The sequence below is a fragment of the Micrasema longulum genome, unplaced genomic scaffold, assembly GCF_059751315.1.
Source record: "Micrasema longulum isolate JH-2025_06_02 unplaced genomic scaffold, ASM5975131v1 h1tg000403l, whole genome shotgun sequence".
Classification (NCBI taxonomy): Eukaryota; Metazoa; Arthropoda; class Insecta; order Trichoptera; family Brachycentridae; genus Micrasema; species Micrasema longulum.
Genome location: NW_028277603.1, coordinates 234,072 through 261,668, shown reverse-complemented (window position 1 = coordinate 261,668; position 27,597 = coordinate 234,072). Strand labels below are relative to the sequence as shown.

Sequence of the window (27,597 nt, the reverse complement as noted above, 5' to 3'; positions counted from 1 at the left end):
TTTTATTCTATCAATGTACATTGATCAATTTTCAAAATGATGTAACTTTTTAAGAACGTCGTTAATGTTTATTTTAGTTTTGAAGCTGATTTTATATATTTTTATGCATTGTATTAAAAAAATAAATTAACATACCAAACACGAATGATTTTTCGTATGTCAATATAAATCACTCCTCAGACGTTACTACAAAGTTATGTATCACTTTTTCTGACAACTGATATTCTAATCATGCTATATTTTAAGGACTATAGGCAAATTTTTTTTTTTTTTTAATACCAATTTCCACTTACTTTTTGACTTTTTTGGTAGATCGGTGGATTTTCCAAAGTAATTTTTTCTTGTTTTTTTAATTCCATATGCTCCTTTCGCTTCTCCAGAATATCGTGAATTAAGCAATACTAAAAACAACATAACAATAATAATAATATTAATAATAATCACTATTTGTTAACAAAAATTACAATCGCTTTATCTACTACATGTTTGAGGTAATAGATAATAGATAATGTCTAGATATATAAATATATATATTAATAGCGGACCTGACAGACGTTGTCCTGCCTGAACGTTGCGTTGGCTTGACTGCTAAAAATGATTAGTATTCAAATATTGTATTTAAGTAGGTATTTGATATTTTCCAAAACTTAAAATAATGAATTTTCAAATATAGTATTATTTTTGAAAATGTCAAACTCTGCTCATCTTACTAACAGGGGTGCACTTTATGTAGGAATACGATTTTCAAAAACGTATTGAATGTCAGCTATTATTATTTTAGAACCAGCAAAAATCCAGTAAAAAGAGATAAATAGGGTGAATTTAAAAGGAATTTAAGGAAATAATCTGATTGGGATCCTAAAAAAGTGAATGTAGTTTGTAAACATTAAAAAAATATATTTCTATATGCACAAAAAAACAACATCTTTCCATATGCATTCTCGTCGAATGCAACCCTGATAGGTCGATGAATATATAATTTATGCTCCTAACTTTTTTTACGGTCTATATTGAAGATTTTAATATCTACGAACACGCGCCGCGCAAAGATCAACATTTCGCTGAAAACCGCATGAAAATCGGTTATGCCGTTTAGGAGTTCAGTGACATCACATGTTTATAAGAAATATATATACATATTTTTATGTCTACCGGTTGCAAGACGTACCCGTCTCTTTGTCAGGACACCAATAAAACCAACTCACATTACACAAAGGGAATAATAATGATTTGGTGCATGTAAGGATTGCTTATTTAAATGCATATCGTGTTGATTTTATATTTTTGTGCAAGTTGTTGCATCCATAGTTTAATGGTGAAGATGCATAGTGGGTTTTGCAAGTTGGTTTGATTGGTGTCCTTACAAAGAGACGGGTACGTCTAAAAACCGGTAATCATAGAAAAGTTGGTATGTGCTTATATACAAATATTAAATAACATTTACCAAAATGTTTAACTAATGTTTTGAATATGAATAATAATAAATTAATACATAAAAATAACATTTAATATTTTCAGAATACCTTATTCCTTTTTTCCAAGTCTTTACTGGCTTGTACCGAATGGCAGTAGATAAGAACGGCTAACAACAACATTACAAAAATTGGCTTCATGCTGAATTTCTGCAAAAAAATGAATACATAAGATTATGTGAATATTGCACGCAGAAAACGAGGAAGAATGAGAAATAAATGATTGAAGACGGACATGTCAAAGAGGTCTGAACGATATGAAGAGGGCTTAATCACACAAAATGGATTATTTTCTCTTGAAAATAGACGCACTTTATCCGACATCTTATGTTATTAATTTATTTAAACTAGCAGGCTACAGTCTGTTACATAATAGAGAATTCGGCCCTTCGGGCCTCATGTTATCGGTCCTACGGACCTCAACTGTGTTTTTCTGTTTTGCTTAAATCCCGATGTACAGTTTTGTATGTTTTTTTCTTCTTTTCCAAATCCACCCCTAAAGGCCGGTTGCATCAAAGTTGGTATAAATTTAGTTTAAAGTTAAATATTTAAACTTAGTTAAGGCTCAAAATCTGGTAACTGAAAAATTCCGTTGCATCAAGTTAACTAAATATCAACATTATTTTAGTTAAGTTAAAGTTAAGAATGTTGCCACTGTAAAGGTTCAAGTTTCACCCTAAAAATTGTTAGGATTTTTACGCAAGCACGTACTTGTTTATTTACATGTAGCAATACACTTGCCTCGCGACGCGTCTTTGGGCACAAACGTTTAAATTTCGTTTCAAGTGTGTGCGAAAGGGCGAAGCAACACTGCGCATTCGGAGAAGAAAAGAACAAAAGGGACATAGTCCTTTTTGAACTAGATAAAAAATTAAAAGAGCAAAAGCTAAAACAAAATGAAGAACTTTTTACTCTAGAAATAGAGCAAAAAAAGGACATTTTTCGGGCAACTATGGCAGCCTTAAATGCCCAGAAAGAGTTAGCTGAGCTCAATCTAGCTCCATTTAAAAATAAATAAACAGCATTTCAATGCAGTCATGATTTAGATTTATTTTACACTACGCCGCTGATGATCAAGTCCCGTGTTTTGAAAAATAATTAACAATTAAAAATTCAAATAATTATTAGTTCGTCACTTTTTTGACATTCGAAATCTTGCGATAAAGTCAAACTCTTCCCACAAAAAATGGTCCGTTCGTGGTTTGAACAGTTTTTGTTTTCGGTTTAGAATATACTCGATGATAAATTCGTCATCGGAAGACGAAAAATCAGATAAAATGGTCATTTTGTGCAACTTTTCACAGATCGATCAATGGATTTCAACACTCACGACGCGACGCTTTTTTGACAGATGGCAGACCGCATTTAACTAACTTTAAACGCCCCCCTAGCGGCCGGTTAAATAAAAGTAACTTTTTTGTTGATATTTAGTTAACTTTTTTTGATGCAACGCATTTTGACATAAAAGTAACTTTTATTTGACTTTAGCCCTGACTTTAACTTAACTTTTGTCGATGCAACCGGCCCTTAGTGAATGCTTCAACATTTATGAAGTCCCCAGGAAATTACCTAAAATATTGCAAAATATTTTTTTTATTATTTTTTTAATGACAAATTACAGTATACATTTCCCAGTATTAGTAATTTTCTGTATCTATCTATGTAGGTAAACCCATCGATGCAATTTGTGCCTGTATGGTGTAGTATCGGTAGGGTATCGCACCAGCAGGCAGCGCAGCAGGAAGCGACTGCAAGGCGAGCCACGCTCACTCACTCAAATATTTTAATATTCACCCGAATGACAGCGGACCACCCCGCGATCACCGCTTACCATACCTTCCACAAGAATGTAGACACATTTAGGTATTACAAGCAAACTTAGAAATCTCCATTGAAGGAGTTACTGAGATGTTTGTAAACAACTTTGAAAAGGGAATTGGGATTTCTAATTATGCTTCACTAACTCAATGAAGAATGCTAAGTTTGCGGTGTCAAGTAGTCTAATTGAAATATGTTTTTGCAAGATATAGAGACGGTTTTGAATTTCACTATTATTACTGTAGGTAGTTTTTATGTACAGTTTATTTTGGCCACAATAACTAATTTTCCACTTTTCAAACTAGCAGTTCACAATGGAGTTCTAGTGCCAAGTCTAATGTATGGAAGCGAAGTATGGAATTTGGAAAATGATGATGAAAGAAGGTTAAATGCTGTCGAAATGCGATCCCTCGGGCGAATGTGTGGTAAAGCGATGTATGATAGGTGCACAAATGTCGAGTTCCGTGAACTGTGTAAGGTTGAGACATGCATTATCGATAGAATCAAGAAAGGGGTGCTGCGTTGGTCTGGACATGTAGAGCGAAAGAATGGCTAAAAAGATCTACGATGCGAATTTCGATGGATGCAGAAAACGAGGAAGACCGAGAAATACATGATCAAGACAGGAAAGGCACGATCAAGTCCATCAAATACTCGAAGATGAACATGTCAGGAGTAGGAATATAATAAGTATGTGCATGAGAAGATGTATAAATGTAGAGGAAGCGAGGTATGTATGCAAAGATAGAGTGATATGGCATTCTATTCTCTCTGCCTACCCCTACGGGGAAACGAAGTGATCGGTGGAGATTTGTAAGTTTGCTTCCAATACCCTCACATATTAATATCTGTAGTAAAAAAAATTATACATAAATAATACACTTTGTTTCAGGGCATTGTGCCTTGTCCAAGAACCACATCGCCACAGCTCTTGAAAACCTCTGTGCTGGTTTTATATCTCTAATTGATGAGGGAAGTTTATTTAACTAAACTTACCAAAATTATCCCCAGGATTACCACAATATGCAATTTACTGAAAATATAATTGTAAATTCTTGCTTTATACTAAAATTTTGTAATATTAAAGTAAAAATGAAAACAAATTACATAAAGATTAGACACGTTTTAAACCAGCAGCGATAAAAACATGTATTAATGAATTGTCAAAATAAATGTTTATTCGGGAGAAATTAGCTGTGATGAGTAAAAAATATTTGCGTTTCTCTCACGATTTTGTATATAATTTTAGTATATCTTCAAAAATAGCTGATTGAAGACATTTAAATTTTTGTGAATTTTACTCAATGATTTTTTTCTATATCTTAACGGATTTACCACGGGCGTCATGTCACATTGGATAGAATGTTCAAGAAACCATTTTGTGATCCAAAACATGATATTTTTCTAACTAAATGAGATATGCTTATGTCGTTTCGCGTCTAGATTACTGTAATGGAATATACGCAAATCTCCCAAAATATCAAACTAATAAACTTCAATCTGTTTTCAATGCAGCGGCGCGGCTTATTTGGGAGTAAAAAAATATTCTCACATCTCACAACATCTTCGAGATTGCACTGGTCAAAAAGCCCAGAGAGAATAAAATACAAGCTTTTCTGGACAGTATTCAAATTCCTTCATAAAATGGCTCCAAAATACCTATCGGACCTTTGTATTAGGGAAAATACATGTCAAAGAAAATCTACTGTCAGCATTTGATTCAGGAAGAGGAAAACTTGTCGAAATCCGGCGCTCCCCAAACAGTAGATTTGGAGATCGTGCTTTTGCCGCCGCCGGCCCCTCTGCCCGGAACCAATTGCCTTCAAACTTACGAATCATCGATAGCCTCAGTCAGTTCAGATCCCCACTAAAATCCCACTTCTTTAGACTATCGGACCCTTCAATTTTAAATCTGGAAATATAATATATCACTTTAGTTAGAATGTAAGTTTAGGTATACAATTGTTAAGCGCCCTTGAGGTATTTTTACAAAAATGGCGCTATATAACTCAGCCAAATATTTTTATTATTATAATTTAAATCTATAACGAACGTTCAACGTAAAATGACGATTTTTTTTATAATGAAGTGCATATTAAAATAGCGTATCTGGGATACAAAGCGGAATATAAATTAATAGGTGCGAAGGTTTTCACGGTCACTGTTATCAATATGTTTCTTTTTTAATTGTGTGTTGGATTTGTTCCGACGTTTCGGCTACCATTGCAGGAGCCATCTTCAGGGTAAACTAAGTGTTTTTGTAGAAAAAAGTGTGTGTTTAAGTACTAGTATAATGTTATTGAATATTTGTAAATAACCACTAACCGACTTTTCTATGTCTACCGGTTTCGAGATGTACCTTTAATTGGTGTCCTGACGAAGAGACGGGTACGTCTCGAAACCGGTAGACATAGAAAAGCCGGTAAGTGGTTATATACAAATATTCAATAACATTTATTAAAATTAACATATTACAACAGAGATGAAGAACATTTAAGAGAGGGTAATATAGAAGTCTAGGCATCTACAGGGCTTATGACCTGTCAATGGCTGGTTTAAGTGGCCACTTTACACACTGTGTAACATTCACCATTTTGCCTATATTTGAACCTCTATATTCCTTCAATTCTTTCATCTGTTGATGTTTGTGAAGTTGAAGAGCTGAAACCTTTATTTATGCGGGTGAGATTCATCTAATTGAATTATTTCACCTACATACTAGGCAACGCCTGAAAATGTTTTTTTTTCAATTTCTATACTTCTTCATGGACCAGGTATTTATCAACAGTATTTTGAGTTAGTCCAAATTCCTGTAGACAAGAACTGTTACACAATTGTTACATGTTACACAGTGTGTAAAGTGGCCACTTAAACCACCCATTGACAGGTCATAAGATACGTAGATGCCTAGACTTCTATATTACCTTCTCTTAAATGTTCTTCATCTCTGTTGTAATATGTTAATATAAACAGCTCCCCAGGGAGTTGAATCCAGTTCTTGTCTACAGAAATTTGGACAAACTCAAAATATTATTTTTTTAAATGTTTGACCACAAAGTTAATGCTTTAAATATTAATAATATAAATTTTTAAATCAACTTAAAAAAAGTATTTTTAAACCGAAAGTGCACTTCGGTGTTTTCATAGGGCACTGCATTGTACACCAATTGCAGTAAGATCAGGATTACGCTTAAAGTACCAGTCCAGGGACTACGAAATATTCTAGTGTGGAAACGCCCTTTTTAATAAATATTTCATATGAACCATGTCCGGAATCGGACCCGATTCTCTCTTGCATAGGCAAACGCGCTGACCATTACACCACGAGGCCGACTTTATAAATTCACTTTAAAAATACATGCTATATACAAAGAAATAAACTCAATAGATTAAAAAATGTTTTTGGAATTTCCTAATTTGATTATGTATAACTAGTTATGGTAATCTTCGCATGGTACTGGATATTGCGCACAATTATTTAGCTGGAGTAATCAACTGAAAATAGGTATTTGATTGTGCTGCTGTCAATAACTAACAACATAAATGATCTGTTATTAAGTGTCATTATTCAATTTCCTCTAATTCGGGCGCAGTGGGGCAACTTAGAGCGGTGAAAACAAATAATTTACTGCAAAAAAAAAGTGAAATATTAAAATCTCGGCGAACATTAAGACCCGTCATTTTCTCGTTTAAGTGGCCACTGTAAATGCTGTGTAGCATCCACTATTCTGCGTGTGTTTGAACATACGTATTTTCAGTGTTACCATTGATTTTGTAAGAGAAATTAAAGACCTCGGTTTCATATTTGATCATATATAAATACAATCTAAAATACCTAGAATATGCGAGAAATTTAACAATAGATTTACCGAGGTTAATATTTTTCATGACAGTGCATATAAATTTTAATCAAAAGTCGTGGAAATATTAAGAGAAGCAGATATTTAATCTATTGTTTTATTTTTAAATTCTATCTGTTGTCTTAAATCGACCTTGGCAAATAAATGCTTGTCACAAGAGGCAAAATTGGCAGTTCACAACGGAGTCCTGGTCCCATCCCTGATGTATGGGAGCGAAGTATGGACTTGAAAAAACAGGGATGAAAGTAGGCTGAATGCTGTCGAAATGCGATCTCTCGGGCGAATTCGTGGTAAAACTATGTACGATAGATGCACAAATGTTGAGATTCGTACATTATGTAAGGCTGAGACAAGCATTATCGACAAAATCAAGAAAGAAGCTCTACGCTGGTTTGGACATGTAGAACGAATGGACAGCGAGAGAACGGCTGAGAATATTTACAATGCGAATGTTGATGGATGCAGAAATAGAGGGAGACCGAGAAAGACATGGCATGACCAAATCCAACAAATACTTAAAGATGGACATGTCAAAAGTCGGAATAATCGGCGCGCGTGCATGAGAAGATGTATGAATGTAGAGGAAGCGAGATCTGAATGCAAAGATAGAGTGTTGTGGCGTTCTATCCTCTCTGCCTACCCTAACGGGGAAACGGCGTGATGGTTTGTTTGTTTTGTATTATTTTTTTACTATGTGCATCTTTTTCATTTCTTTTCTTTTACATTTGTTATTTTTCATCATCATCATTCGTTTCCGCACCTAATGATACATAGGGCACTGGGTTGGTTCACCAATCGCAGCATATCTCGATCAATTTGTTACATGAAGGTAAGGTGATCGTCTTACGCTTCAGGTACCAGTCCAAGGACTATGAAATTTTCTAGTGTGAAAACCCCCTTGTAAATAAATATTTCATATCAACCATGTCGGGAATCGAACCCGTTACCTCTTGCATGGTAGCCAAACGCTTTAATTAACGTAATTATTTTTTTATTTTTAGTTTAAACTATTTTTTTTCATGGATGTCCTACAGTAATATACAAAGAAATTGTGAATATGTGTTGTACATTCTGTTTGTTTACTCAATAAAATAAATAAACAAATAAATTAAATACTTTCTTTTAGAAGTCATATTGATTATATATTATCAAAAAGGGGCATGCAAATGCAAGGATTTGAATGAGGAACTTCAGCCTCACGGTAAATTGGGTACAAAAAATGTTTTCTTGCGCGGTAAAAATTAGAGCATTAAATTATCCGGTAAAGTTTTTTAAAAATGTACGAAAAAAACATTTTTGAAAAACTAACGACGTCAATAGTTCATATGAATCAACAAATGATAAGAGGGTTGGGGAAGATTTCCGGTTTACTTATAGTCAACGAACCAATCGACAGAACTAACTGAGAAGAAGCAGAAAAGAATGTGCGACGTCATGCGCGCAAACACGTCACATACAAATAAAAAGGATTAGTTTAATACAGCGTTCTATTCTCTCTGCCTGGCTTTACGGGAAAACGGCAAAATGTTTTGTTTGCTTGTTAGAAATAAATTGACTGAATAGTTTCATAATAAATAATTCAGAAATCTTTAAAAAATATTTAGTTTAATTGATGGGACAAAACATGGGAGTCCACTTTTTGCTAAAGTTAAACATTTCCAGAAATTGAAGATGTCCACTTTTGTCATATAAATGTTTTTTTAAGTTGAAATAAAAATCTTTACTTTGTTTGAATGCAAAAAACAGTATTACTAGATATTTCATGTTGATATGTAATCTAATCAAAATGATTATTATTTCATATTGAAAGTTTTTTATATATTGAAATCATCTCATTTGATCAAAAAGTTATGATATTTTGGAAATCGAACAATCACGAAAATTCGTTTCCTCAACATTTCGGTTAGTGTGACTCCTTTAAGGTAAATGTATATAATGTATGTATGTAATTATATTTATAAATAAGAAATTTTATGTATATGTTTACCCCCAACTCCCCTTGATAAAATCTACAATAAACCTGTCTATAAAATGTTTGATTTTTTGCTTGCGGTGATATTTTTTTGTCGTTTTAAAGAAATCATAACGTGTCATTTTTAAAATGAGAATTCTGTGTTCAGTTTTGCTTTTATTATTTTGTGTTTTTTATTTATCTGCTGGTCAAAAAATGGCAAACGTTCCGGAAATTATGAGTAATATGACGGCCAGAATGGATAACATAACGGAGAAGATAGATAACATGACTGAAAGGGTCACCGCGTTGCTGAAGGATATGAAAGATGTGTCAGAAATGTTTGATAAAAACAAGTTGAAGAATGAGAGTGCAAAATTTGGCCGTTTAACGAAAGATGGTAGTGAAGAAAACAATAAAGGTGGGGATGCAAAAGTAAGTGGTAGTGTACCGGTGGATAATGATGACTTATACATGCAATGGTTTAAAGAATTTCTTTGGGATTTAGACGAAGAAGCTCGCGAAAAGAATGAAAACAACGACCATCCAGTAACATACGAAGAAGAACGTGTGAATGAAGATGAAGAAAATATAACTCAGGATGATGATGCCGATGGATATTTAAATGATGAAGCTACTGGAGAAACCGAAGAAGGTGATGAAAATGTAGAAAACGCATATGCAAAAGATGAAGATTCTGATAGTGTCAACGAAGGAACGCCAAATGAAGGTGATGAGCGGGAACAAAATGTGGAAGAAAGTAGTGCTCATGATCATGGATCTAAAAAATCCAGCAGACTTACTCAAATAGTCAAAGGAGGAATAAATAATGCTGGTGATTTTACTCTAGCAAATGTAGCAAGCAATGTAAACGAAAGTGATGTTCTAAATCATGTAAGCGAAAAAACCAATGAGCAATCGAATCGTGAAGTTGAAATCGCAAAAGACAGCAAAGAAAATGGAAATGCTGAGACAGTACATGTTGGAGAAATAAGTGAATACGTAGAAGTTTTTGGAACTGGTTTAAATTATCCGATGCCGGTTCAAAAACGAGGGCACTATGTAATGAAAGACGACAAGATGGCGGGCAATGGGAATGAAACTGAAGATAAAGCGGAAGATGATGGTAAAAATAAAGCCAAAGTAAACGTGGAGAATTTGGACTTTGATGAAATCATGTCGGATTGTAATTCAACATACATGATCGATCCGGGTAAACCATATTGATTTATAATTTTACGTAATTACTTTTAAACCACCTTTTAAGCGTTAATAAAACCATTTATTGTATTTGGTATAAATTCATCTTCATTATCTCAATTTTTTCACCAAGCGCTGCACAGGGCACTGGGATTTTTATTAGATTAATGTAAGATGATTAGTCTAACATTTCAAGTGCCAGCGCAGAGACTATGAAATATTTTAATGCAAAAACACCTTTTCAAGTAAATCTTGTCAAAAATCAAATCTGAGACCCCTTGAATGGAAGGCAAACGCTCTATTATATAACAAACGTTGAGCAGAGTAAATAATTTGTCAAGTGTTTATGCTAAAAAAATAAACAATAAAAAAAGTAAATAAATAAATCACCGTTTCAACATTATGGTTAAGAAAATAAATAAAGATATCCGAAAGGCTGCTTTTGTAGATTAAGGGTAGCTACTGCCGGACATGTGGTTAACAGGCTGCTTGCTTATTTCTGTAAGATGCACTTATACGCAGTTACCGAGGGATGACGTATATCGTTCCAATGAATTTATTTCACAATAACACACACGTTTTATTAGTATTGACAAGTTTGACATAAATATGTTGCCAGCTGATAAAAATGTAATCTTAATATATCTGTGGCTTGGGTCTAAAAGGACCAATGTCGTAAATCACACCACTGCGATACATAGAGTAATTATACAGTTTTTTTTTTACGTTATATTTTCAATGAAAAAACACTATCTGTCTAAATATGTAATTTTTTAAAATATGTGTATTTTTTTTAATGACATCAAAAACTCTCTACAAAATGTTGGCAAGAAAAAAATTAAATCCGACATTGACCCTTTTAGACCAAAGACACAGATATTTTTGGCGAATTTTTGTCTACTATATTGCCAGAGATATGATTGCTTAAATTCATACACGTCCAAAGGTACACTTGTCCAAAGGTAAACTTGTCCAAAGGTAAATCCGTCCAAACGTACAACCGTCCAAAGGTATACCCTTCCAAAGGTACACTTGTCTAAAGGTAAACCCATTCAAAAGAACACCCGTTCAAAGGTATATCCGTCCAAAGGTGCATATGTCCTAAGGTACACCCGTCCAAAACTACACCCGTCCAAAGATATGTCCGTCCAAAGGTATATCCGTCCAAAGGTACAAACGTCCAAAGGTACGCCAGTCTAAGAGTACACCCGTCCAAAAGTACACAACTTGCCCCTTACGCTGAAAACTATGTTTGGCATTCTGTAAAAACTAAAAGCGTGCTAGGCGCTTCATAATACTCGTTCATAAAAAAATATTCCGAGTTCCGCTTCCTTTGGCACGCGCTGTGTAAGCATCTAATTAACATTATCGAATAGTCATCGACGTGATAATGATCATTGTGTAATTATTTCCATTAAATTATGATTCTTTCTTAATTAACTTAACTCATAAAGGAATAATTTCACGGTCTATAAGACTTAAGCAATGCAAGAAAAGCGATTTGCTTATGAATGTTGATAAAAATAAGTGATGGTTTTTGAAAGGGATGAAAATATAACTAAATGTGAGATCAGCGTGAACGGAGATATTCTGAATCAGGTAGAAGAATTTGTGTACCTGGGAAGTATGTTTACTAGGGACGGAAAGGCCGAGAAAGATATTGAAAGGAGGGTGAGTGCCGGGAACAGGGTGAACGGTGCACTAAAATCTACTTTGGCAAACAAATGCTTATCGCAGGAGGCTAAACTAGCAGTTCACAACGGAGTTCTAGTTCCAACTCTAATGTATGGGAGCGAAGTATGGAATTGGAAAAATAATGATGAAAGTAGGTTGAATGCTGTCGAAATGCGATCCCTCAGGCGAATGTGTGGTAAAACGATGTATGATAGGTGCACAAATGTCGAGATCCGTGAAGTGTGTAAGGCTGAGACATGCATTATTGACAGAATCAAGAAAGGGGTGCTGCGTTGGTTTGGACATGTAGAGCGAATGGACAGCGAAAGAATTACTAAAAGGATCTACGATGCAAACGTTGATGGGTGCAGAAAACGAGGAAGACCGAGAAAGACATGGCACGATCAAGTCCATCAAATACTTGAAGATGGATATGTCAAAAGTAGGAATAATCGGCGTGCGTGCATAAGAAGGAAGGAAGGAGGAAGCGAGGTCTGTATGCCAAGATAGAGTGTTATGGCGTTCTATCCTCTCTGCCTACCCCTACGGGGAAACGGCGTGATGGTTTGTTGTTGTTGTTGTTGTTATATAACTTAGGTTAAAAATGTAGGCACCCGTACGTAATATTTATTGTATGTAATACAATACGCAAATGTGGATGGGTGGGTGCGATAGTAATAGGACATTCTGAATCTAATGGTCAAAAATAAATTAATGTTATACGTTCATTTAAAAAAAAAACACAAAAAAAGTGTATTTTTTATGGTGGAGATAAGTTCTTACGTTTAATTATTTTTGACTATTTACAGTGCCCAATTACTCTAGCACCCACCCTAATCGCACTGCCAGAACTACAGGGCCGTAACTGCAAATAAATTCACCACAATTTAAATATTTTCTTTTTTTATTGATAACGAAAAATTGTACATTACTAGGATAATTTAGAGTTTAAACTGGTTGCAACAGAGAGGGAAAAAATTTTGAGAAGCGAATATGTAAGTCTAGGCATTTACAGGGCTTATGACCTGTCATTGGTTGGTTTAAGTGATCACTTTACGCACTGTTCAATATTGACTATTCTGCTTATGTTTGTACATCCATATTTCCTCAACTCTTCCATCTGTTGACTTTTGTGAGGTAAAAGAGCTAAAACCTGGGTGAGATTCATTCGATTGAACCAATTCACCTACAAGGCAACGCTTGAAAATACTTTTCTGTTTTATACGTATTCTCATACCAGTTCGTTAAATAAACAATGTTTTGAGTATAACTCGCTAGGGAGTGAAATCCAGTCTATCTACAAACATTTGGTCATTCTTATTAATAAGGGTGGAGGTCAGTGCTATACAAACTCCTGACGTCACTGCGACCTGTGAAGATCTATTGTGACGCATCCTCGTGAATCGTTCTCTCCCTCCAAGCCCAGGGCCCCGATTACAATCGGAAGTTAACGGCAATGTTTGATTATGTCCAAATGCTTGCAGACTGGCTGGATTTCCTCCCTAGGGAGTTGATCATATTTAAATTTATTGCAACAGAGAGGGAAAACATTTTTGAGAAGGGAATATGAATGTTACACAGTGTGTAAAGTGGCCACTTAAACCAGCCAATGACAGGTCATAAGCCCTGTAAATGCCTAGACTTCCATACTCCCTTCTCAAAAATGTTTTCCCTCTCTGTTGAAATAAATTTAAAAGGGAAGTTAACAGAGTTATCTTCGACTGTCTATAAAGAAAAACCGATATTTGTGTACGAAAATGAGCATATTTGCATGAACATTCAAAGTATCTTTGTCAGTAAAGCTAGGGTTTCCTAGGACAGCGGTGCCCGTATTTTAACGGCCGTAGTGAACGGTGATGCAGTGGACAGCCGTCGTAACGTCGATTAGAGAGTGGTTTCCTAGGGAAACGGTGTTAAATGGTGTTGATAACACCGTTCTCCTAGGAAACCACACTCTAGTCAGCGTTACGACGGCTGTCCACTGCATCACCGTTCACTACGGCCGTTAAAATACGGGCACCGCTGTCCTAGGAAACCCTAGCTTTACATATAATTGAACATGTTTTATAAAAAAAATGTATGCATATTCTGCTTTTTATACAGAAAACTTAATTTTAATTTGTAGATAAAATTGAAGATATATGATCACTTTCCGGTCTATAAGAGCCTGGCTACTGTGTGGAAGGCGAAAGTTCTCATTTTTCTAAATCTCCCCCTCCAACCACAAGTCAGTAAAGTATCGGGCTATTGAGTAGAAGGCGAGCTCTTTAGCATCCTCAGGTTTGACCAGTGGTCCCCCGAGAATGAGGCTTCTTTTATTATTTTTATTTTATTTTATTCAGAAAACATACAGTGATACATAATAAGTATTAAAAACAACATTTTTTTAACATAAAAAGACCAATTAAGTTTTCATAAATTATGCAAAAGATATAAACATTAAATGTGGCAGAAAAATAAATAAATAAGAATTTCAAGTGAGAAAAGAATAATTGTTAACATTTGCGTTTTCCATGGAGGTAGTAAATTAAAATAAATAAAAATACCGAATGTATACTCCGAGCCATCCACGCACGCACATGAACGCACATATAAAACATACACTAACATATACATTACATGCGTCACATATACATAGCATAAACCACTCAAGATGCGCATTCAGCAACTATCCCAAATAATCGACCCCATGAAGAAATTTTCTGTACAAATGCAACGTGCAGTTAAAAATGTCTACTGTACTACTGAGTCCGTTATTATTTCTACAGGTACGTCTAATGAATGAATTCGAGGTATAATTGTTTTATGATGTTAAGCATCACATTCACGTAGAACGCGTGAAGATGTTTCCTCATCTGCACTGCAGAACCTACATCTAGAAGTTTCGGAAAGGTTCATTCTAGCAAGGTGTTAGTTTCTTTAATCTGCAGTGGTCTGGGCGGGCTCTAGTGATAACCCTAATTTGATCAGGCTGAGCTTTATTAGGTCGAAGGCAAACCTTAGTAAGTACCCTTTATCAGCTCCTTGGCATGTTGCTGATCAGACACTTGATACTTTTTTGCCAGAGCATTACGTTCTGCTTCCTGGCCCATGACTTAAGTTCGTTTGGAGCACATTTGGGCCACCCACAGTAAGGCTAAGGGCCTATCGGGGCTGTCTCAGCTCCCAGCTTTGCCAATTTATCAGCTGCCTCGTTACCGTCCATGTTTGAGTGGCCAGGTACCCAAATTAACGTCACATTATAACACTCACCGACACAATTAAGCGCCCATAGGCATTCCGAGGTTCATTTAGAATTGATATCGACAGAGCTCAGTGCTTTTAGAGCAGCCTGACTGTCTCAGAGAATACTCGTAAACATTTGGACATACTCAAAACATTGTTGATCATATGCCTGCTTATATCGTGCCGGCTCTTAGACTAACAAAAAAATATATTACGCATCCTGTAATGGTCCAATTTTAAGTTTTCCCGGTGCGCGGTGATGTTTAGCTAGTACACATTGCGTCTAATAACTATAATATCTTTATGAATATAATAAATATTGGGTTTAAAATTTCAGTATTCCTCATTACACATTTACGTATCGACTGATACAAATATCATCAAAAATATACTCACAGAATATCAATAACACCTGGCGTTACACGTCTACTACATGTCCAGTCACGAGTCCAGGACCTCTTACTTAGTAGCTCTCGAGAACTTGGCTCGGGTGCACGTTTCGCCCGAGTCGTTAGCGATACGCAATGGTTTTTTCATGTTTTCAGTAGTTAGATTTGAAATATTATCATCTTTGAATTAAATTATGGTTAATTAAAGCCATTCCCTATAAATATTCCATTTTTCTCCTTTTAAATCTCTTATTTTTATAATGTGTAGTGACTACACCGCACCGTAACTCACGGGTGTGTTTAGGACAGTAAGGGAAAGGTTAAGTTGGAAAATTTTGGTCCTTTTCAGCATCATTAGCATGTACCTAATACCATGAGTATTATTTTATTAAAAATTTTCATGTTATTTTATTTTTAGCTTTTTTGGTTTCCCTAAATTCAAGTGGAAGTTTTCCTGATGAAACGAAAAAGAATCCAATGGTAAAGTATTGATTTTAGGAATATATAAAAATAATACATTTTAATAAAAAACAAATATATATATGATCTCAAAATGGAGTAAATCTTTGATCACTCGGACTAGCATTCCTTCCGCAAACCTCTACCGACAAAAAAAATGCGATTAAAATGAATTTGACCAACGAAGCGATACGCACCAGACGCGGACAAGGGAAGCGGCTGGGTAGGAGAGGGGTAGGGGTTTATGGAGGGACTGCTTGTCCGAGAAATTACAGAATTACTTTATTTTGAGATCACAATTATTTTCATTTTTTTATGACTTTTTGGAATAATTTTACTAGGATTTTTTTCAAAGCTTACCATGAGGAATGTTCCTCTAAAGTTTCGCGGTCTGGCCCTGAAAAACCGTGTATACCTCAAAGCAGTACAACAACATATATATTTTTTAAGGAAAAATAAATATTTGCGTTCTTATGATTTACCCAAATATTTCATTTTGACGGCCATTTTTTTATTTTTTAATATTTATTTTATCAATTTTTCACGCCCATGAGGCTTTTACATACATGGAAGTTATATACAACATGAGTATGTAAACAACATAAAATTTTTAAAATACAACATAGAGCAAAAAAAGATAAGAACATTGTTTAAAAGTTTAGTTGGTATAAAAATAAAAAGATGAATGTATAAACAACATACATTTCAAAAAATACCAAATAAATAAATAAATTATAGAAGTGTTTAGAATTATGGTTGGTTTAAAAAAAATAAAAAACAAAAAAATAAGCTATAGAAGCTAGATATTAAAAGTAAAAAAATAGACGAGTTGTAAATAACTCACTATGGAAAATGGGTACCAAGTTGGGGTAGAGTGGGATTCGATCCAAGGATCTTTGAGCCATGAGTCCGAGACACTAGCGACGGGACCACAACCCGATTCAATAACATGATGGCATTACGTACAATAAGACCGTAAAAGCTCTAATTTTACCGCGTGTAAGAAAATGTTTTTCGCATCCAATTTCATCTGAACTTCCGCATTCGAATATTTTTGATTTCCCGTTATTTTCGAACCGATTTCCAATCGATTACCGTTTTAAAATATTTTTGAGTTGACAGGTGTTATAATACCACTCGAATGTTTCTGGTTTTATTTCACAGAGTGCTGTATTTTTAATTTCGTTTTCTTTTCCAGTGCTATGTTCGTTGCGTCCTCGAACTGTCTGGAGTAATGAGTTCTGATGGGGAGTTTGATCCAGGAAACGCGGAAGCCCTCATTTCACTACAGCGCAAAAACAACCCTAATATTGCAGCCATTGTAAAATCTTGTTCAACAAATCGCCGTAAGTAAATAATAACACAATTAATTACAACACACACAAGGAAAATTAAAATTTTTATTTTTTATTTATTTCTTAAGTTACCGCATATTACAATGAGGAACTTCAGCCCTACGGGAAATTGGATACAAAAAATGTTTTCTTACGCGGGGTAAAAATTAGAGTATTAAATTGTACTGCAAAGCTTCTCGAAAATGTACGGAAAACATAATCAAAAATATTTTGATAAAAACACACTACTTTGAATGACGTCACTGGTTCATGTGAATCAACCTATGATCTGAGAGCTATGGAAGATTTCCGGTCTGCTTGTCGCTTCTGGACCAATGGGAAGAACTGAATGAGAATAAGCGGAAACGAACCTCTGACGTTAGACGCAGAGTTATTTCAGAAATGCAAAACTTTAAACAATCGTAGCGCTGATAATACGATATGATAATTAAGAATTAAAAAGAAATAATTTTGACTTAGTTTAACAGTCTATTAACAAATTAAAAAAAAAAAAAAAAACCACTGAAATTGCTTATTGAATCAGATGCAGTAAGGTCAATTCTATGTTCTGCTCAAAACAGCCAGACCGCTTTCGTACAAAAAACTGTAATTATCGCCTCCTGAAAATAGTGTCGATCACAAAAACGGCATTTTTCAATTCGCAGAAAACACCCACAAGACTAGAAAAATCTTACGGTACTTTAAAAATCATTTTAAAACGTCCAATATATAGTAAGATTCTTGTTTGTAATTTAGAAAAACTAATGTATTCGTTGTTTATCATTTGTGAAAGTCAAAAACATTCCAACTGTCGGGTAGATTTGATTATTAACTCTTTTTACAAAAGTACTGTTATCTCCGTTTCAATTTTCTATGACTGGCTGCTTTCTGCATACTTGCGTTCATAATTAGAAATCGCACAATTGTTTTTTTGCAATTTTTTTTGATTTCTGAGTTTGCTTTTAATAATTACTTACCCTTAATTATTTTATTATGATAATAAATATAACACATTAATTGTGTCATCTTTTTAGAGAAGGGAGCGTAGAAATCTTGGCATTTACAGGACTTAAGACCTGTCGTTGGGTGGCTAAAGTGTGTCGGTTATTTTGTACATTAATTCATTTTAAATAATATCGATAACTGTTTTTCTTTCAGGGGAAACAGACAGCTGTGAAAAAGCTTACCAATTTATAAGATGCTCAATGGAAAACATTATAGATGAAAAAGTATAATTATTTTTTATGTACCGTAGTTTTCGGACCATAAGACGCACTTTTTTATTTTAAGAATTCAACCAAAAATTGGGGCGCGTTTTATGGTCCGATGCGTCTTATCGTCCGCAAAATACGGTAATATTTTTGCTGTTTTAGACTAATATTTCAAATAAATCGTCGAAATAAATGGATTTAGACTTTTGTTACATTTTTATTTTATATACTCAGACATTATTCCCAACATAATGCTAAATATGTATTTGTTTGTGGTTTAACAACCCCTTTATAAAAAAATATTACAGAAATTTTCATTCACAGTGAGAAAATTACTATATTGTTTAATTGATTTATAATATAAAATAACGTTTTTAAAATAATAACTTTTCTATTTAGGCATTCGCTACTGCTACCATTTTATTATTGAAAGATCGTGCATTATTTTTAAAAAATTATTCTTTAAAAAAGTTCTTGCTCCCTGTAGATAAATTAGCAGTAATTATAGCAAGTCATAATCCCTGTAGCTGCCTAGGCTTTTGTATGCTTTTCTCTAAAACATCTCTGTTGTAACATGTTCATATTAATAGCTCCAAGTAGCTCAATCACAAATAACTATCGATGTGCTAATAAGCGACGTGATAACAATTTCTCACCATGGTTGTTTATCGTATTCGCGATCACAATGCAACATCCGTGAACACCTAATATTAAATGTCAAAATATTTACGTTTCGCGACGTATAATCCTGCTGCGCAATCACATATTTGGATTTCACCGGTGTAAATATGGAAAATATTCTAAAACTGCTATTTTTATTTATTTATTTTTTGTTTATCATGCTATTTATTGCATTTAGCCGGCGGTTGGCGAGCAAAATGTCAAGAAAAGCAGTCGCCATAGTAATTGTAATTTAATTTTCACTTTTTTGTATAAGTTACTCCTTACTATTTTGCAAATGCAATATATTGTATTATTTTTTTATGGTAAACGTGGATTTTTCGCCAATGAACTGTATTTATTTACGAGGAAAACAAAAAACAAACCGACACGAGCTTTGACTTAGAGATTACACACGCGTTGACTTTGACTGCGACAACTTAAGCACGTTCATTATTTAAATTTATTTCAACAGAAAGGGAAAAAGTTTTCGAGAAGGGAATATGGAAGTCTAGGCATTTACAGGGCTTATGACCTGTCATTGGCTGGTTTAAGTGGCCACTTTACACACTGTGTAACATTCACCATTCTGCCCATGTTTGAACATCCACATATCCCTAACTCTTCCATCTGTTAACTTTTGTGAAGTAAAAGAGCTGAAAACTTTATCACGTGGGTGAGATTCATCCGGCTGAACCAAATCACCTACTAGGCAACGCTAGGTTTCCGCTCTTTTACTTCACAAAAGTCAACAGATGGAAGAGTTGAGGAAATGTGGATGTTCAAACATGGGCAGAATGGTGAATGTTACATAGTGTGTAAAGTGGCCACTTAAAACAGCCAATGACAGGTCATAAGCCCTGTAAATGCCTAGACTTCCATATTCCCTTCTCGAAAACTTTTTCCCTTTCTGTTGAAATAAATTTAAATACGAACAACTCTCTAGGGAGGAAATCCAGCCAGTCTGCAAGCATTTGGACATAATCAAACACGTACATTATTGTTCATTGTGATCGCTCAAATGCTTAGCACGTTTTTAAGCACGTAGATAATTATTTGTGATTGAGCCACAGGGGGTTGAATCCAGTACCTGTCTACACGAATTCGGAAAAACTCAAAACATTGTTCATTTTACTAATGATTGAAAAATAAAAATAAAAATAAAACATTAAATTATTTTACAAGTATTTATTTTAAAAACAAAACTTTGGTTTCACACTTTAAATACACATCACACTTAATAAATAAATAAAGTTAATACATTTGCGTAAAATTTACCTTAAAATTAATACGAGTAATTACGTCTTGTCCTAATACATATTACATTACCTAATTCTAAGGGACTTGGGCATAGGGCTTAGGGGAGAAGATTTACCAATATTATGACATTAAAAAGACCTTCAAAATGTAGTCCCATGGATGAATAGGAAAATGTCACATACTCGGAATGCCGATAATAATATGTTTAATGGATATAAAATAATGATTGTATTTGATTTATTTAATTAATTATTAACTCTTAAAGCTTGCTGGGTCAAACAAACACGTACATACGTGGCCTCAGAGTAATAATACGCATGCTATAGAGGAGCCCAAACGTAAAAAAAACATTCTATGACTATTGAGTAAGTTAGCTACAGTTTGCAGCAAAACAATAGGCCGTACTCAGGTCGAAAATTGCTAAATCGATATTAATTTGAATTGTAATTACTTTTTAACATGTACTTTGACGCTTCTACTGCTGCAACCAAACATACAAATGTTAGCCATCATATTATTTTTATCATATTATGTAAATGTTATCAACTATCAAATATCTAAATTTAGTAAATGGGGTCTAGAATTTCAACCGTCCATGCGCTCAGTAGCTGCAAGACTTGTTGTTATCTAACTTCTAATTTTATAAATTAGCTTTTTATTTCGTTTTTAAAATATCACTTAAACTCTAAACTTCATTGTCAAATATTTTTTTAAAAATAAAAATGTAAATAGGGGCTAGATTTCTTATTGTAGCTGCAAGACGTTCTGTTATCTAGCTCATATATATAATAATTGTAATATATCATAATTGGAGACGAGGAACTAGTTTTTTTTATTACTATTGTAATATATTTTTGTTCGCCTCGTGGTCAAGTGCGTTTGCCTATTAGGCAAAAGGTCTCAGGTTCGATTCCCGATATGTTTGAAGTGGAATATTTACTATTGTACTGGAATATTTCATAGTTCCTGGACTTGACTGATCATCTTGCCTTCAAGTATCTAAATTATTAAAATACGCTACGATTGGTGTACCAATGCATTGCCCTATGCACCATTAGGTGCGGAAAGGGAAATAATGATGATGATATGTTTACTGAATCGTTTATTATTCTACTAGTTCCATGATTTCATCGTTGAAAAATATTATATCCTATTATCGTAGTGAATAGGATCAAAAGAATAGGGCACTCATTACATGAAGTTAGGGTGATCAGTCTTACGCTTCAGGTGCCAGTTCAGAACAATGAAATATTGCAGTTTTCACAACCCTTGAAATAAATATTTCACGTTCACTCTGACAGGAATCGAACCCTGGACCTTAAGAATGGTAGGCGAACGCGCCAACCACTATACTAGGCAGACTCTTCTTGGTTCGATTTCTTTTTTCAGGATTTTGACCTAATAGCAACCATAGTCGAATACACTCGTCTGTGGTTCGAGTTCAACACAGAAAAAAATATCACACACAGAAAAAGTTCAAGAATACAAGAGATAATATTATAAGATGATCATTTTCAGTTTGTGGAATTTTTATCACAGAGAAAATGGCACAAAGTTTGTAATTCAGTAGTAAAACGAAGCTTTGAAATAATATTTGATATCTAAAACTCTGAAAAAAATGTCTGTATAATAGACAGCGCTATTAGTTTCCAATTCATAATTCAAAGTGTCATGTTTGCAACGTGTATGGAATAGTGACGCTTCTTTTATAAAACGATGAATGTGAATTTACAAACATTATTACATTATGGAGCCTGGTCACGACTGGTGGGAATTTTCTCCAAAGAAGGTTCTTTTCATAGAATGGAAGCGTTGTTGGTTGGCGACAACTTCACTCTGCTGGCTGCCATTTTGTTTTGTTTGACAACAGACTGTCCTAACGTGGTCCTAACGGATGCATTTATCGCTGTGCTTGGCTTTGTTTGTAAATAACTAGGATATTTACGTTATAATAAATATAAATCGACTGTGGTGAATTGCAGTATGTTTGGTTGCAGCAGTAGGAGCGTCAAAGGTGTTAAAGGAGTCAGTTTTCACAGGTAATTAATTTAGAATATTTTCCCCATGATTTACATTGATTTTTGGCATTTATTGTCCCGACACGTGTATTATGTTGCTCAAAAACTTTCCTTATATCAACATATTTACTTTAGATACTATTTTTTATCAATTGAGGGGATAAATTTGTGAATTAAAGTATGTTTACTATTGACGATGACAGTTCATTACGGGCAATATGTCAAAGCCGCACTAGGCATCCACATAACGTCCTAAAACCTGAAACGCCTATTTATGAACATTTTTTAAGTTTTCTGCAATGATTAGAATGATTGAAAATAAAAAAATTAAATGATGTTAATTTTAATTCGAGTGAAAAATATGTGTTAAATGTATGTTCTATTTTTAGCATGCCTAAAGATGACAATACGCGGCAACAATGGATTGAATTAATTCGATTTGACAATTCTCGACTTGAGTACGGCCCATTGTTTTGCTGTGAATTGTAGCTAACTTAATACTAAATACACATATAAAGGTTTTCCACGTTTGGGCTCCTCTATAGCTTGGCGCAATATTACTCTGAGTTTTATATGCTATATATTATAGTATGTTTATTAACTTAATAAATAAATCTAAATTACAAATTATTTGTTATGTTTGTCGCTAACTATTCTTTGGCCCGAATGATTTAAATTTAGACTTCCTAAATAAATGAATTTACTTTTCTAATTTTTCCGTGAAAGCTGACAGTTGAACCGCCATTTACCTGTCATGAATCTTGCGTGTTACATTATCTATGATGCACTGTCATTTATCTATGACGTGTCATCTTATATCTATGGTGCTTGGAGATTTTTATTTATGGTGCGCAGTCAATCGTCTATGGTGCAGTAAATTAGCCAAAAATTGACGCGATTCCTTCGAAAACCGCAGTAAGGAAACTATAATTGGAAATTACAATATTTTATAATAAAGAAATAAAATGAATTAAAATTGATATTTTAGCGAAAAAAATGGTTAGCTAATGTTATTAGAATTATTTCATTGATAATATTATTGTTTTAGTTGTGTTAAATTTAATTCAGCAGAGCAGTAAGTTAGAATATTAGTATATAATCATAGAATTAAGAATAGTCCAGAAACCGCATACGAGCATCAAATAGAAGGCGACTAAAATACTCTTAAACGAGTAGTTATATGTTTTGACCCATTAGTTTCTTTTTAGACGTCGCTCAATACGCAACTCCTGATTTGAATTTAACTATGCCGAGCTGTATCGTTTTAAAATGTAGAAATACTGCTGGGATCTTAAAGAGACAGGATGGGATCACATTTCATGTGTAAGTGGAATGTATGAGTAAATAGCAAATGCATTAATTGAATATTTAATTATTTTTCCATCTGTCAGATTGTCAAAGAAAACAAAATGGACATTTTGTTAGTGTTGCCAGGGTAGTCAATTTTTTTACGATACTTTGATCATCTAATGAGAACCAACGAAAATTTGACCTCTCGGATTAAACAACGCCGTGGTGGACATTTGACCGACATAATCTTTAAAATATCAAATATTATTTAACATGACATAAAAAAATCCGTTTTATGCAAAATAAAATTTGTTTTATTTTTTTAAGTTTAAAGTTCATTAATTCAATTACTCTAATTAAAAAACCCTTTACTTATCTACTCTGTGACAATCAATGTTTCTGCGTGTACAATAAAATTTTATAGAAATGAACAAAGTGCTTTATTTAAAAATATAATTATTTTACATTTGTGTTATGATTATATTTTTCGTGATCTGGCAAAATTACGCGGCGACTTAAGGCAGGCGCGCGGCAAAAGTGGGGCAATGTGGGGGGATTTTTTGACACAGTCCAATGGGTTCAAGTATGATTCTACGCTCCTTCTGGATTTTTCTTAATTTTATGTATATAATCAATGTTATTTATTATTAAGGTAAATACACATTGTAAAACATGTTATTTGATTGCGTAGCTGTTATTTTTAGTTGAATTTTTTCATGAATTTTAGAGCAGCAGAACTTTTATCAGCAGCCTTTAAATTCCATACATATTTTGATTTTGAAAATAAAAGTCTAAATTCTATTTTTTTTTCGATGTATTTGTATCTAATTTAAAAGTATTAATTTAGTATTGCAAGCAGAGTTCAACGGATATATAATACTGATTTACATATCGGGAATATATGACGATTTATATCATGATACTTATTACTTATATATTGCATTCCCCGTCAAGGGGTAAAGTAAAAAAAATACAAGCAAAAATTATTATTTTTTAGTTAAGTGTGAAAAAAAACTGTGCTAAAATGCCATAACTTAAAAGTTGATTATAACCGCACACGGAGTGCACAATGACACTCCAACATTATATTTATCTACAGTAGAACTACGTTTATCCGAACTCCAGTCATCAGTAGCTCAATCACAAATAACTATCGACGTGCTTAAAAAAATGCTAAGCATTTGAGCGATCACAATGAACAATAATGAACATGCTTAAGTTATCGCAGTCATAAGTCAACGCGTGTGTAATCTCTGAGTCACCCCTCGCGTCGGTTTATTTTCTTCGTAAATAAATACAGTTCACTGGGGAAATATCGGCGTATACTATAAAAAAATTATACGATATATTGCATTTGCAAACTACTTTTCTTGACATTTGGCTCGCCAACCGCCGGCTAAATGCAATGAATAGCGTGATAAATAATAAATAAATAAATAAAAATAGCAGTTTTGAAATATTTTCCATATTTACACCGGTGAAATTCAAATATGTGATTGCGCAGCAGGATTATACGTCGCGAAACACAAATATTTTGACAGCTAATATTAGGTGTTCTCGGATGTTCCATTGTGATCGCGAATACAATTAACAACCATGGTAAGAAATTATTATCACGTCGATAGTCATTTGTGATTGAGCTACTGGATTGCAAAATATCCGGATCGCTATCATGAAATAAAACCTCTAAATAAGGACCTCGTTGCAAGCAAATAACTTTTCAGGACACGCCTAGACTAAGTTTGCTTGTTATTACAATCCTCATATCACAGTTTTAATTATATTGAGTTGGTAAATGGTTTTATTATGATTTGCGGTCAAAAATTTCGAATTTCAAAATCTTCAAAGTAATTTTTCTCAGTTTGACGCATTTAGACTTGTGGTACTCTGGACGGGGCGGGCATATATTATTAAGTTTTTTTACCGCTTTTTACTCTTTTTGACAAACTGCACGCGTGCAAAGACAAAACAGAAAGCCAGAAACAATATGTTATTTGAATTAAGAAGCTCCTTTATGCGTTATGACAGATGGCAGCTGACAGGTGGCAGGTGACAGTTTGACTTACTTCTGGTTTTTATTATTTTTGCAGTTGTACATGGCATTCAGCTTTCTGACGTCTCCTTGACTTAACCCCTCGCGTTGTCCAATCTCAACACCCGATTGCTAAAAAGGAAAAAAAAAATTAAACTTGACGCCATACAAATCTTTAATTAACTTTGTTTATACATATACTAGCTGACCCTACAGACGTTTTCCTGTCCGAACATTGGCTTGCCTTGCAAAAAGACTTTTTATTGATAAGTAGGTACCTAGGTACTTGTTTGTGATTAAATTCCAAAACTAAAAATTGTTAATATTTAAATATTAAATTTAAGTAGGTACGTGTTTATGGTTGAATTCCAAAACATAAAATAAATACTTTTTCAAATATGGCATTCTTTTTACAAACGTCAAACTCCGGTCTTCTCGCTAACAGAGGGGTGTACTTATGTAGGAATACGATTATTAAAATTTTATTAAATTTAATATTATTTTAGTTTTACTAAAAATCCAGTAAAAAGTAATAAATGGGTAGAAACTATAAAGAATTTAAAGAAAAATTCTGATTGAAATCCACAAAAAACAAACGCTGTTTGTAAACATTCAAAAACAAACTTTTTTTATACACAAAAAAACAACATCTTTCCATTTTTTTGTAAATGCATTCTCCTTGAATGCAACCCTGGTATATTGATGAATAAAATATTTGTGCTCTTTACTTCTTTTTTACACATTAGATTAAAGATTTGAATATCTACGAACACGCACAGCGCAAAGATCTATATTTCTCTGAAAACCACACGTAAATCCGATTGCAGATTGTCTCAATTGTTCATATCATCTCTATGTAGATGATTTACAGACCTGAAAACACCAGCGAAGCAATAGAATCGATGTCTGATACACTAAATTGCGTGTCAACATAGACAAAAGAGTATGGTTTACTAATAAACCCATCTAAAACACAAATTATGTTTGCGGGTACAAAGATTGCTTAGTAAGCTAGACGTATCTTCACTTAATCCTTTTGGTGTCAATGGTACCAATATTCAATAAAGGAAATCCGTAGAAAATCTAGGAGTACAAATGGATGAACATCTCTGCTGGCGAGCTCATACTAATGAATTAAGCCGCAAAATATTTTTTAGTCTACACTCACTCAGAAGGTTGCAAAAATTCTTGCCCATTAATACTAAATGCCCCCTTGTACAAGCATTACTACTACCCATTCTAGATTACGCTGATGTTTCCATGACTGATTTAAGCTGTGAGCAACTCGATAAACTTGAACGACTTCAGAATACACGCATAAGGTACATTTTTGGTCTCAGGAAATATGACCACATTTCTGATTATCGTAGGCAACTGAAATGGCTCAAAATTAGACAGCGGAGAGACTATCACTCCCTCTCACTTCTGTTCAATGTACTTCATAGTCCTAACGCTCCTATATAACTGCATGAAAAATTTCAACGCTTATCAACCTTGACAAAGAAGCTTGTTTGCTTTGAAACCGGTCGGTGAAAAATAAAAATTAGTGGTTAAAAACAAAGTTGTTTTATTTATTTTATTATAATGAATGACCACAAAGTTAGTGCTTCAAATATAAACTTTATATAAACTTTAAATACGTTTATTTCTATTTTTATATATCTTTAGCTTTTTAATATTTTTTCTCTATTGAATATGTTCTGTAACTTGAATTATAAAAATAAAACTTTTTTTTTATTGGTTG

At 33.8% G+C, this 27,597-nt stretch overlaps 2 protein-coding genes across 5 annotated transcripts in view; one reads left to right on the top strand and one right to left on the bottom strand.

Annotated features, from left to right (window-relative positions):
• Positions 1-293: 293 nt before the first annotated feature.
• LOC148281840 (hatching enzyme 1.2-like) overlaps positions 294-27,597 on the bottom strand; it is a 41,967-nt gene continuing 14,663 nt past the window's right edge. Inside the window, exons 6-8 of one of the 3 annotated variants that reach the window (XR_015822249.1) lie at positions 25,888-25,985; positions 1,524-1,622; positions 294-401 (exon numbers count right to left, since the gene is read on the bottom strand). Coding sequence is in view for 2 of the 3 variants with exons in the window: in XM_088225983.1 (XP_088082109.1) it covers positions 23,410-23,455; positions 25,888-25,985 (144 nt within the window). In the remaining variant the exon portion in view is untranslated. Of the gene's footprint in view, positions 402-1,523; positions 1,623-20,426; positions 23,456-25,887; positions 25,986-27,597 lie in introns of those variants that run through there. The other 2 variants (XM_088225984.1, XM_088225983.1) reach the window with 2 other exon arrangements.
• Positions 9,239-18,790, top strand: LOC148281841 (uncharacterized). Of its 2 annotated transcripts, XM_088226047.1 has the most exons (5): positions 9,239-9,522; positions 9,610-10,314; positions 16,008-16,069; positions 17,247-17,394; positions 18,541-18,790. In XM_088226047.1, the coding sequence occupies exons 1-5, from the start codon at positions 9,252-9,254 to the stop codon at positions 18,615-18,617; spliced, it is 1,263 nt and encodes a 420-aa protein (XP_088082173.1). In that variant the 5' UTR covers positions 9,239-9,251; the 3' UTR covers positions 18,618-18,790. The 2 variants fall into 2 exon arrangements, with proteins under 2 accessions (XP_088082173.1, XP_088082172.1); XM_088226046.1 differs by having other exon boundaries at positions 9,239-10,314.

Excerpts from the sequence above, each read along its gene's own strand:
- LOC148281841 (XM_088226046.1), top strand. The coding sequence starts at position 9,252 with ATGAGAATTCTGTGTTCAGTTTTGCTTTTATTATTTTGTGTTTTTTAT. Across the intron at positions 16,070-17,246 it reads AAACGAAAAAGAATCCAATG|TGCTATGTTCGTTGCGTCCT; the intron begins GTAAAGTATTGA and ends TTTCTTTTCCAG. Across the intron at positions 17,395-18,540 it reads ATCTTGTTCAACAAATCGCC|GGGAAACAGACAGCTGTGAA; the intron begins GTAAGTAAATAA and ends TTTTTCTTTCAG.